Source organism: Heliangelus exortis, chromosome 11 (assembly GCF_036169615.1).
Source record: "Heliangelus exortis chromosome 11, bHelExo1.hap1, whole genome shotgun sequence".
Lineage (NCBI taxonomy): Eukaryota > Metazoa > Chordata > Aves > Apodiformes > Trochilidae > Heliangelus > Heliangelus exortis.
The window spans coordinates 8,600,011-8,612,262 of NC_092432.1; the positions used below are offsets into that span (position 1 = coordinate 8,600,011).

Sequence of the window (12,252 nt, forward strand, 5' to 3'; positions counted from 1 at the left end):
TTCATTAATCTCATGGCTGGCACATGCCTTTTTATTCCTTCTCTAAAGTAGTATCTGACTACTTTGATGAAAAGGTTAATATGACATTAAGGAATTGGTGCTGTCTCATCTACTGATGATGTGCAAAAGCCTTTCTGCCCTTGGCAGAACTGAATAAGACATGGGCAGCATGCCAGTCCTCACTTAGCTCTAGGAAGGGCATACATGTGCTGAGCACGTCAGGGTACCCAGAGTCAGGGCTCCATCTCTTTGGGAGTGATGTGTGGAGATGAATAACCTTGTCTCCAAGTTCAGGTCCAGACCTCATTGTGTCTACACCTAAACTCCTTTGTTGGTACTGGATTTTCAAGATGGCCTTAAGGACAAAATGTTCTTTTCTTCATTGCTAAATTTAAAATGACTATGGTAGTTATGAGTAAGAACTTCAGAGACCAATAAATTCTCACCAGTGCAGAAAAATTCTTGGCTATTACAAGCTGCCTGCGTTTTTTACTTTTATTGCTGGCTGGATGTCTCTGAGAACTGACCAGGAAAAGAAGACAGTCTTGTGGTACAGGCACTGGACAGGGTTCAAATTTACTACACACTGTCTACTTAACCTCTGACAAGTAATGTCCTTATATCACAGTTAAGTCATTTGAATTTTGTTTCCATTTCTCTTCCCTTAAATTTGCATGTCCTGTTTATAAGACTGTGTATTCAGGGATGATTTTTTCATGTGAATCTGTTACAAAATGACATATCTGTAGGAGAGTATGGAGTGCCTATTCTGGAGCAGGCAGTGAATTATTTCTTTTAATTATGATGTACTAATTGATAGTGTTTTAATAACAGACTTTCATTGCAACCACATTTATGTTGGATTAGCAAAGATTTTTTTCTCCCTTTAGAAAGGGAGAAAGGAAGAAGCTAAAAAACCAGAATATACAGCTTCTTTGTCCTTGGAAACAGCAGATACTATTTATTGCAGGTACATGATTAACCATTAATCTGTATTTTCTTTATACAATATGTATGATGTTGGGATAATGTGGTTTTTTAAGTGACTTGGCAAAATACATATATGAGCATAGATTGATAGCTGTTTTAGTGCTGAATTATCGACAATCCACATAGCTTTTGCAGTCTTAATATGGGCTTTACAACTTCTTTCTTGGTTGACTTATGATTACTTTTGTGACTTAATTCTCCTTTGAAAACACATTATTTGGGTCTCAGCCATTTACAGCTTGAATTAAGACTGAGACCAAAATATTAATTGTTTCATATACAAAGAAATCATCAATTGAACTATATGAAAAATACAGTTTCACAGACTGAAAATCATGAGATACTTTTCAAATGTTTGTTGTGTGCTTGAGAGTTCAATTTAAAAATAGCAAAATGAATTGCATGGGAGTATCTGGTTAGTACATTAACTCAAACTATTCTCTAAATTAAGTCAATGAACTGTCTGTGGAAATTAAATAAATTTCCAGAAAGAAAATCATGATTCTTTCCAATGTTGAAATATAATGATAAACTATTTGTGGTGGTTTCTTGGTAAGTGCATATTTGGCTGCCTCCATTGTTTGTTTGTTGCAGAGAATAATACTCTGGAGTAGCTGGATCCTGATCTTTGAATTTGCACTTTTCTGTGCTGCTCTTCAGTGAGCAAATACCAAAGGAAAAAACTTAGTTTGGTCAATATTTACAGACAAATACTCAGCTTGTTTTTTGACAAACATTTCGTTTGTTTTAGTGAGGTTTTTTTCAGTATCATTTTTCATTTTGGTATTTGATGTATCCACAGAATTGTCTGTATACTTTTGCGAACAAGTGCCTTGTAAGGGATTTTGAATCATGTTTGATATGAATATAGGGACATAGAAAAACAATATTTTGTTGTTCTATGTTTTCATTTGTTTAGAAGCTCACTGGTAGAACATCCAGTGATTTCTTCTATTTTGTAATTCTGGAAAAGCAGTAAGAACATGGCCATTACAGCTCATCAGTTTTTGAAAGCCTAGCAGAACTTACCTGAGAAGATAATTTTCTCTTTTCTTTTAAAACTTTAAAATAAACTTTAAAAGTTTTAAAAAGCGAAGTATGAGATTCAGCACTATAAAAGCTCTTTGAGAAGTAGCTCTGTGAATTTGTTACGCAGAAAAAAGTGGTTTGGGTGTGTAGTAAACCTAAAGTAACAGTAAGGAATCTTCTGCAGCAAAGCATAGCAGTGCTTTGTCTTTACTGTATGCCTATGAAGGTTTCCCTTATTTCATAATGTGGTGTTCTATTTGGAGCATTTGTGGGTATGAAAAATTCTAGAAAGTAATGCAAAAAATGCAAATGCAACTACCTTTGAACTTCCAAAAGCCTGTGGGCTTTAATTAATTTTTTTTGTTATTTCCAGACATGAAAGATATAATATGTGAAACGACCTGAAAGGCACAATGTTCTAAGCAGTGTAATTAATGATCCTGGGGCAGTGAAGGATAGAAAAATCATTAAGAACTTTATTTATTACTTTTTTTTTTCTTGCAGAAAAATTCAGTTCTTGAGAAGCTCGTCTTCAAAGATATGGGGAGCTGCTAATATGGGTTGATATGTCAGACCACTTAAGACTTCAGAAGATGTTCTGAAGGTTGTCCTCTGCCAGAGGTTAAGCTGAACCATCCAGATCTCTGATAAGTGGCAACTGAATGTTGTGGGTAGGCCGGTGTCCTCTTTTCAGGGAACTTTTCAAGGTCCACTTCAATTTGAATCTGGAATTTTCTTATCCCCAGCCCTTTTCCATGGTATGAAGGCTGGACTGTAGTGCTTGATAAAATGGTCCCAGAGTTTGGGGAAATAATGGTTTGGAGTAATGGATTACACAAACAGTCTATTCATAGGTACATCTCATACGAGTCATATGAAGTTTTTGATCGTTTTCACTGCAATGGGAAAGTGAAGTTGGCTGTTTTCTCCCATCTCTAGAGAAAAAAAATAAAAGAAATGTTAATCAGAAAATCGCCTTTGATTTTCTGGAAGTTTAGTAAGGGATAAAATGAACTGAATATTTAATATGGAGAGCTTGGGTTTGGTTGTCAAAATGGAGTTAAATGTGGGGCTTGTTTTCCCCTGCAATTTTTAGACAGAGAATGTTGCATTAGAAATTATGAGAACAAATACTTAACCACACCCTGTTTTTAGGACATGTTTTGCGATGCATAGTGATATTCTTTTTAGCCTGTTTCACATAAATATTCTTATTCTGAGTAATAAATTGAGTGGTGGAAACACCTGAAAGGCCATTTAATTATCATAACATCAAACAAGCATCATTTGCTTGTTGATCAAGCAGAACTGAAGTCATTAGTGCTATCAATAAAATACTGTTTAATGAAAACAATAGCGTTCTGATTTCCCAGCAGTGCCCAAGGACACTGTAAATACACTAATAATTAAGTATTTGGTAATGCCAGCTGCTTTCTGAATTAAATTTAGATTAACATACCCTTTTGAGGCACACTTAAAAACTACTTTTTAGTAAATAAAAAGGCATTTGAAGGACATGAGTAAGTGTCAATTAATAGTTTAAATTAGAGTGGCCTAAACTTTACATCTTTGCAGATGGACTTAGTTGTTACTTAGTATTCTGCAGCTGGTGGGGAGGGGATCTCTGGGTGTGACTGCATCACAGTGGCCTCAGGTCTTTGAGAGTGGCTTGGTCAGTGGCTTGCAGGGCAGCTCCTGGTCCATTCCCACAGCAGTAGTGGCTGGTTTAGTCTGATGCAGTTTGACAGTCAGCAGTTCCTCAGAAATAATTGTGCAGATCTTTCGGGGTCTCCCTCACCAGCCCGCCCAAGACTTGCCTCAATAAAACGAGTACCAGAGATGATTTCTCTCAATGAGTGACCCATGTTCTGTTGCAGGAGGCAGGACAGGTGCAAGGTACCACTTCTGTCTCAGTCTGGCTTCATGGATTTTTTAATTTTTAAATTTAGGGTAAATTTTATAAATACTTGCACTTGTGAACTTAGTGCTAACTGCACTTGTCTGCTTCAGTTGAAATGGATTATAAGGATACCTAAGTGAAAAAAAAAAAAAAAGACTGGGAATGAATTCAGTCATAAAAACATCTCTGCCCATTATTTAAGAAATACATTGTCAGAGTTCTTCCAACTTGAACCACATTTATAGTAATAAGTATTGCCTTACACACTCCTGAGATCTGATAGCTGACTTCTCTTGTAGTTAACAGAAAATTAAGTGGATTCCTAGGAAAGTTAGGCTACCACTGATCTGCATTTGGTTCAGATCAGTTTTGGTCAATGTTGCAGGCAGTTTTGTTACCCACTACCTCTTTTGTTGCATATTTACAGCTATCCAGTATGAGCTTTTTAGTTGATAGGAGTTTAGGGCACTGTCACCTGGTTATGATGTAAACTCTGCAGAACCACAGTATTCATCTCAGTGGGGTTTTTCTTAGGTAAACCACTGCAGCTTTTAATGGCAGTTTCAAAACATGAACAAAATAGATTTTGCAATCAAGCACTGATGCTGGGTTGAAATCTAAACCAGCTCCTGTTGCTTGAAAAAATTGCTAGACTTCTTGATAGATGGTAACAAAAGTATTATTCCAAAATAAATAATTTTGAAGATGAGTGAATAGAAATGGAGTCTCAAGAGTTTATCTTCACTGTTAATATTTAATTATCATAAAACAGTTGCATAGGAATTTATAAAAGGACATTAGCTTGTAAACATCTTTGGACAGTTTCTGGTAGAACAGATAAATGAAAAAAGATGAGTTTGGAGAAGGACACATAGCAATGATAGTATAAAACCAGTGATAAGTGATCTAGAGCAAGGGCATATTATGGGAAGTGCTTGATTTGATTATTAATGAAATAAGTTAATAGTGGTAGTTGGCTGTTTTCCTACCTTTGTAGAAGAAGCACACTTGAGAAACGCTGCATGCCCATCTCATGGTATAAACACAGCCTGTCCTGTCCCTAAATAAAGATTTTTCTATCCCAGCCTGCCTTTTCCAGCACTGGCCAAAAGCAGGTGCTTGAAGGAGTATAAAATCAGAGCAAGCATGTGTGGTGCTTCCCCTGGGTACCTTCCCATCCTCCAGCCATGTGTGACTCAGAGGCTTCTTGAGCCAGGCATGACATCTGTATTTTGTAGCACTCAGTGGTGCTTATGGAAAAATCTTTTCCATAATTTTTCACAGGCTGTACTAAAACCTCTATAAACTTCTAGGACCCACAGCTTCCCATTGCAGGGAGCATGGGGCATTTGAAGACAGTAAGAACTGGTCAGGAGGGCTTAGCAAAAGTAGTAACGATTTGCAAGGGTGAAAAGATCCGACAGAACTTGGCCAGTAAAGCTAATGGTTCAGTGTTGTGAGTTGTTTTATGTTTGCTTGTTTGTTTAATTTGCATTGGAGCAAATTGAGAGCTACCTAGTTGGTTCTTTGCTTTTCTATAGAGCAACAATCTTACCAAGCCCTTTTAACAAACAATTAGTGTTGATCTTGGGAGGCAGGGCCCTCTGCAGGTGTTTTGCCTAATTCACTGTTATTGTGTAGTTTTAGCTTGTCTTGCATCTTCCACTTCACATCCTAGAATTTTATTGGATGAAATACAGCAAATGTTCTGTTTTAAAAAGGGAAAAAAATGTCTTGTGCGTGAATTTCTAATTGAATGCCAGCCAAAAGAAGCTAAATGAAACAAGCTTGTTAAATTAAGAGTTAATGAGCTGAACATGATCTGTCTCTGAGAAACTTGAAGGAAAATCGTTGCACTTTATGATTTTTTCTTTTTGTTTGTTTACCCAGTCTGGGTGTGTGTATTTTCAGTTTTTGTGAGATCATGAATGGGTTTGCTTGGGCCATTTCTGCCTAACAGAACAGCATATATGGGATTTGCTGGTTCTGACGCTAAGTAAGAATTAGGGAAAGCAACTTTGAATGTTACCTTCTGTTTCTTGCTCACAATTTATAATCATGCGGCTACTTTTGGCATATACAAAATGTCAGGAGGGAGGAGGAGGAGAAGGAGGAGGAGGAAGAGGAGGAAAGATCACCATTCATTTCAAATGGAAACGATGCCTAGTTTGGGGAGCCTAATTTTTTTGTAATTTCTTTGGTGCTTTTGACACGTCCCTAAGATAAGCCAAAGTGATATCAATAAAACCAGGGCAAATCAGGGCAGAAGGCAGTTAAGTGTTGTGTTTTTAATGGAAGGCTGATTCAGGTCTTTGGATATTTTTTGTAGCTGGATATTTTTTGTAGCTTGCTTTCTGGTGCACTTCCAGACTTTGGATGTGAGAAGTGTTTATCTTCTAATGTGTCCATCCATCATGACTGTGGTGAAGACCTAGAAGCTGTTCTGCTTGAGTTGAATCCCCCACTTGTGCAGTGAGAAATATTTATCATGTTTTAGAGGCAGGCCAGGCACTTAGGTTCAAGTGACAGCCTTCAAGTTCATTCTACAGTGCACATAAAAGCCTTGCTCTCACTGATTTCATCCCAAGACTAGAGCCATGCTTTCAGAACCAGAGTCATTAAGGCCTCTGTTTTTAATTCTTTCCTCTTTATTTTGAATTCCAACAACCTCCTTTTCTTGAGGGGAATGGTCATAGTTTGTCAGGACTTGTCAGCAGTCGGGTGTCCTTGCTTGTTTGATGGAATAAAAGAAATAGTTCATCTAAGCCAGGGGCTGAATAGATAGAGGAGACATAACAAAGAATTATGAATGAGGAGTGGAGGAACAGCCAAGGAAATGTCTGGGCATATTTGGGCAGGTGAATTGGTGCCATGGTGTTTGTCAGGAAAATAGGAAGAATGGAGAAGGAACTATCCTTTCCCTTCTTCTCAGACTAACCTTAGGTAGTAATGTGTGTCTTCTGTTTGTGTTTCAAGTTGAATTTTTAGGCTATAACAATCTTTGCTGTAGGTGTAGGGGTGTGACTCCTGGTCCTCTGGATCATGCTAAAGGCTACTCTGACATTTTTCCATTGTATCTGGGTTGTTGGTCCTTCAGGCTCAGAAGGCCTGAAGCAGTGAGCACCAATGTGGTCTGCATCCTTTTCTTATGCCCTGATGTCTATGGAAATTGTTGTGCCTCAACCATGAGTAGATCTGGATGAATGGAATTCCCAGGCATGACTGGAATGCACAAAGTGGTTAGCATGAAAATGAGTTAGAAATAAGAAGTATTGTCAAAGTAGCATTCAAAATCATTTAGGAGTACTGTATGAAATAAATTTTTGGGTTACAAATCATAACACTGATGTTCCTACAACCCAGTTTTGGGTGCCATGTTTCTGCATTCCCAGGTTTGGATGCTTCAGAGGATCCTGACTTTCAATATTAGATCTTGCAGGGATCTAGCTCACATTGCCCCTCAAGCTGAGCACTTAAAGGTGGAATTCTCCTAAAGCAGATCAAAACTCACTTTGTCAAGGTCTACTTCTAATTCTAGGTCTGCATCCCACCTTCTTTTTCACATTCCCGTGGTGTTGTTGAACCACAGGGAATGCCAAAAAATACGGTTTGTACTGAGATTTCAGGACACCACAAATGGGTTGTGTGGACACAACAGTGGAGTGTGTAAACACCGTAGAAGGTTTAATCTCCTTGACTTAAAAACCTGCTCTCCCAGGCTACTGATGGGACAAATGGTAGATATCTTTTTGGGTTGTTACATGGCACCAACTTTGGAAGCTCTTCCAGACTTGCAGCAGAAACAGCAATGGGCAAGATAATGGGATTTGACCTCTGGGCCACCAGTAAGACCACTCTGAAATGTTTTGTCACTGTCTCTTCTGAACAGCCAGTCTGGCCCAAATGATCAACCTAAACACATCATCTCCCCCCTACCCTTTGTGTATACTTAGCATGCACCTGTGATGCAGACGGATGAGAAAGCTCTGATTTTAATTTCAAAAAAGGGAGCGTTTCTCTGGTAACTGCTCACAGTATGCCCTAATTTTTCTTCCAGATTTTAGAGGACCCTCCCACCCCAAAGTACAGAGCAATTGTGGTGGTGGGGAAATGTTTTAATTAAGTAGGATTTAAGATTATTCATAAAATCCCTCTGTATCTTAGTCGCTGTTTCCAGAACCTAAATAGTTAAAGTAGAAAATGTTAGTAATTTTGCTGCAAATAAATTGATCAGTATGCAAGACGGTTGTCACTGGCTGAATCATGGTCCACAGTTAAGGTAAACAGATCTGTGATGACATTTTCTGAGCAGAATACCAATGCTGCTACATTTCTTCCCAGAGGTTTCTGACATTTCTTATATGCGGATAAAATTTCTCTCCAAGAAGCTTTTGTTCACAGGAAAGAAATAGCATCTTTGTAAGAGTCTTCCTTAAAGGTGGGATTTGTTATATTTCCTGATTTATTTGTTATTGTACTGGTGTTGAGAGCATAGAAAGGAATGTTTTTGCTTTTCTGCATATCCTCTGTACAGTAGATCTTTCTGATGTGCAATCTATTTAAAGTAGCTGGCAATGGAATGCGAGTAAAACACTATTAACAGAGTTAACAGGAACAATGAAAATGTTTTATTTTTTCGTATTCTCGGAGAGAGAGCTCGGTTTTATGATCTCCATAGTTAATATGAAAACTGACTGGATGTAGAGCTAGATTTTAGCATAGATGTTTCTGTGAAATATTCTGGGCTACATGATGGCTTCATTTTGTCTTTGGCATATTCTAAAATAAGAGATATGATTTTGTTTATTCTTAAATGTCTCTGTGCTAGGCAGAAAATCCCCTTTGCAACTCACTGCACTCTAATTCTTGCTGAGACAAATCTAACTCCATGTAACTTCAGGGTATGGAAAAATACAGTTTCCAAAGAAATCTCTTTTCGTAGAATGTTTAAAATCTGTGTAGGATGCTGTTCACAGGAGAGGTCACATTTGTAATTCTGTTTTTAGCCTTCAATTCACATTTACTTGGAGGTGATTGACATCTCAGTCTTTCTGTGGATTAGTGGCTGGAAATCTGTCACATTTGTATTGATAGAAGTAGAATCTTGTTCGTTTGATCAGATGCTGGTATCTGACTTTAATCCCTTTTATTACAGTAGATACTGAAGGATGAAAGAGCCCTGTGGAGAGCATGCTCAGTGGTACCTGACATGTAATAGCAAACCTAGAACTGGTTGTTAAAGTGAATGTTGGAGATTCAAAGTCCATTGAAGTTGGTGAAAGCATTTTTTCAGTAGGCATCAGATTTAAACCTGGCCCTCTCCATGCCTGGCCTGTGTATGTGAGAGGAGCATCACCCAGGATGCCCAAATGGCTGAAAATAAAGTGGTTAATAAGGCCTTTTGTAAGGTGGACTTGGGAAGTCTTGTCATGTGCAGCATCTGGTTGTATTTCAGAGCTTCACAACAAGATGTGCAGCTGTGATTTCTGCAGAGGAGTGGAGCAGGAAACATGTAGCTCTGGAGCTGTGTGATGCAGGCTGGGAAGACCTTTGAATCTCTGTGGATATTCTTGAATAATGGCAGGTCTTCTGATTTGCAAGTCCTGAAGCTTTCCTCCCTCTTAGTTGAGTTTTCATGTGGATTAATGTGTGGGGATCCCCTGATTCTTTTTCCTCTTGTGCTTATATCTTGGAAATGGAAATTTTTGGAGACATCATTCTAGAGTGGTCAGCTCAATGAGCTTGACTTTGTTCTCCCAGGACTGTGAAGACATATTTGAAGGCTATTTTTTGTTAGAAGTTACTTGCTTCATCGAGCTATTTTTACTGTGTTGTTCTAGAGATTCAGTGTTCCCATGCAGTAAATTTTCAGCTTATCAAAACTAGCTGTCTAGTTCTCCCTGAGTTGTCAGCTGTGAGAGCAAGGGACCTAGAGAAAGAGGTTCACTCAGCCTATTTTGGATGCACCTCTAAGCATGGGATGCACAGCACGGCAGTGGTGGTGCCCTGCTTCCCTTGAAGTGATCTATAAAGCTACCTTAAGTAATTACCTTTGGATTTAATATAGATTAAGCCAACCCTTGGTCTGCTTTTTTAATTTTTTTTTTTAATATTGAGGAAATGAGGTTACAAGAATTTCTTATTACAATTAAAGATATGGTATTTTTTTTACTCTCCTAAAATACTGCTCAGAGTCGATCTGAAGTTGTTTTACAATTACTACTCTAAAAAAATTGCTCTCCTTGATGATCTTCACTGAAACGTGTTTCTGAATGACAGGGACACTTTGCAGCTAGATTTATTATGTTTATTTACCATCTGCTTTAATAATAATAAATGAGGGAACAGAAGATTTCAAAATGACCTTTGGTTCTATCTGTGAAATGTGAGTTTTAATGTTCCAAGTGAATTATTTGCGTTAGACCACTAAGGGTACTTATTCTGGAAATAGTGATTTAAGAGTGGCTTGGATGCTCATGCTTTTATTTGTACTGAAATATAGTAATATACATTAATGTAGCATTTCCACATAGCAGCAGATTTAAACACAGTGGGACTCTGCATGGTGTGCGGTTACAGGCAGAGGTTTCATTGTTTTTCCTTGCACACTTTTTTGAAAAGCATTGGATGAATACTGTTGCTTTTTGTTAGAGAAGGAGGTAATAAAAGTAAATGTACTAGAAGAAATATGTTAAATCAGTGAGCAGATAAAATGTTGTTGTTTGAAATGCATAATGTTGCATGATGGATTTGTATAAAGCATGGCAGAGACAAAGTACTCCCCAGAGATAAAGAACATGGATTCCTGTTTCCATAATTGAAGTTCTTTTGTTACAATAACTAAATGAATAAATTCCCCAACTGTTGGGAAAACTAGCTAGATTTTTTAAACAGATTTGCTTTCCACTGGTAAATATGTAGTTATCTGTAGCTCCCCGTATTCAGCCAAGTCTGGGAAAAAAAAAAAAAAAGTTGGAAGCAGGGTGCTGTGACTGTAGATTTTACCTCCAGAGTGGGCAAAATATATGTGCATTTAAAGAGTTGTAATTGCTTACATAGTTTACAAGAGTTTCACAGAGGCAAAATTTGCTTAACCCATGGGATAAAAGGGTATAAATATTCCACTTTTCTTTTTTGAAGTGTAGTGAACTGTTACAAATAGGGTGTAAAAATCAGTGCCATTAGTGGCATGAAAACAGTGGTGTAAGGTGGGATCTGGGTGTTCCTCAGATCCAAGATTTGTGGTTTGTTGAGTGCATTAACCTGTGGCTATCCCCAGAGCACTGGCAGAGAGGTGAGGATAGGTGTGGATTTTCAGGCTCTGTTCAGCTCTGCGGGGCACCGTGCAGTCAGACAGGAAGCCTTGTATTAAGTTCACTCTGGTCCTTTGAATACCACCAGAGTATAAATAATAAAAAACAGTCTGACCTGGTAATTCATCTCTGCTCTAAACTTGACCTCGCTGGCAAGCTGTGGAATTTTTCAAGGTTTATATTTCTTGGTACCCTGGTACCATGATCCACAGCTTCATTCGTCCTGGGAATTCAGCTCTGCATTTCTCTACAGGGCACTTTAGCTATTGCAAAAGTTGTTTGCCTTGATCTAACAGCTCCTCTGAGAGGTAAAGTTAGAACCATTAGGTAAGTTGAAATACAGATGTACCTACTTGCTATTCTTTCTGTCTCCTGAGGTATTGGTAATGGCTATTGGCAGAACTGGGCTTCTTTTAAGGGAGAATCTGCTGTCTTTGATAGGAGAGCTTTACTTTCCCTTAGGAATAAAAAAGGAAAGCTTTAGCTGTTTATTTTTGAAAGGACCTATCTCTAATGTAATCACAGGTTTCTCCTTGAAGGTAATGGATTAAAAGATATTCTTTTCCCCCTCCCCTTACCTCTGTGTTACAGAAATGGCATCAGATATTCCTGGCTCGGTGGCCTTGCCAGTGGCTCCAATGGCAAGTGGACAAGTGAGAATGGCAGGATCCATGCCTTCAAGAGGAGGAAAACGTCGCTCTGGGTAAGGAATTTCTTTAGTTTCAGATTTGAAAATGGAAATGATTGGTACTGAAAAAGTGAAAATGCACCATATACGGATATGTGGAAACTGCATTATGGCTGCTTGATGTTTTGTGCTGATGTTTTGGTTTTCTCTTCGGTGTATCTGTTCTTCTTGCAAGATCAAACTTGCTGATAAGTGTATTGTTTGTTGTTTTGAATACTTAAAAAAATTTTCAGGTTTGGCAAAGCATCCAAGCATCCTGAAACAGAGATTGGATCCTGTGACTGTTGTACATGTAAGGAGTGCATGTTGCCTATGTCTGTTTAATCTCAGAA

General features: G+C 38.1%; 1 protein-coding gene across 11 annotated transcripts in view; it reads left to right on the top strand.

The window, feature by feature from the left end:
• Nucleotides 1-12,252, top strand: part of ARNT2 (aryl hydrocarbon receptor nuclear translocator 2) — a 173,066-nt gene that overhangs the window by 74,253 nt on the left and 86,561 nt on the right. For 7 of the 11 annotated variants that reach the window (XR_011727965.1, XR_011727963.1, XM_071754360.1 and 4 more), the window contains exon 2: nucleotides 11,824-11,935. Coding sequence is in view for 7 of the 11 variants with exons in the window: in XM_071754361.1 (XP_071610462.1) it covers nucleotides 11,824-11,935 (112 nt within the window). In the remaining 4 variants the exon portion in view is untranslated. Of the gene's footprint in view, nucleotides 1-8,015; nucleotides 8,358-11,823; nucleotides 11,936-12,252 lie in introns of those variants that run through there. The other 4 variants (XM_071754359.1, XM_071754363.1, XR_011727966.1 and 1 more) reach the window with 4 other exon arrangements.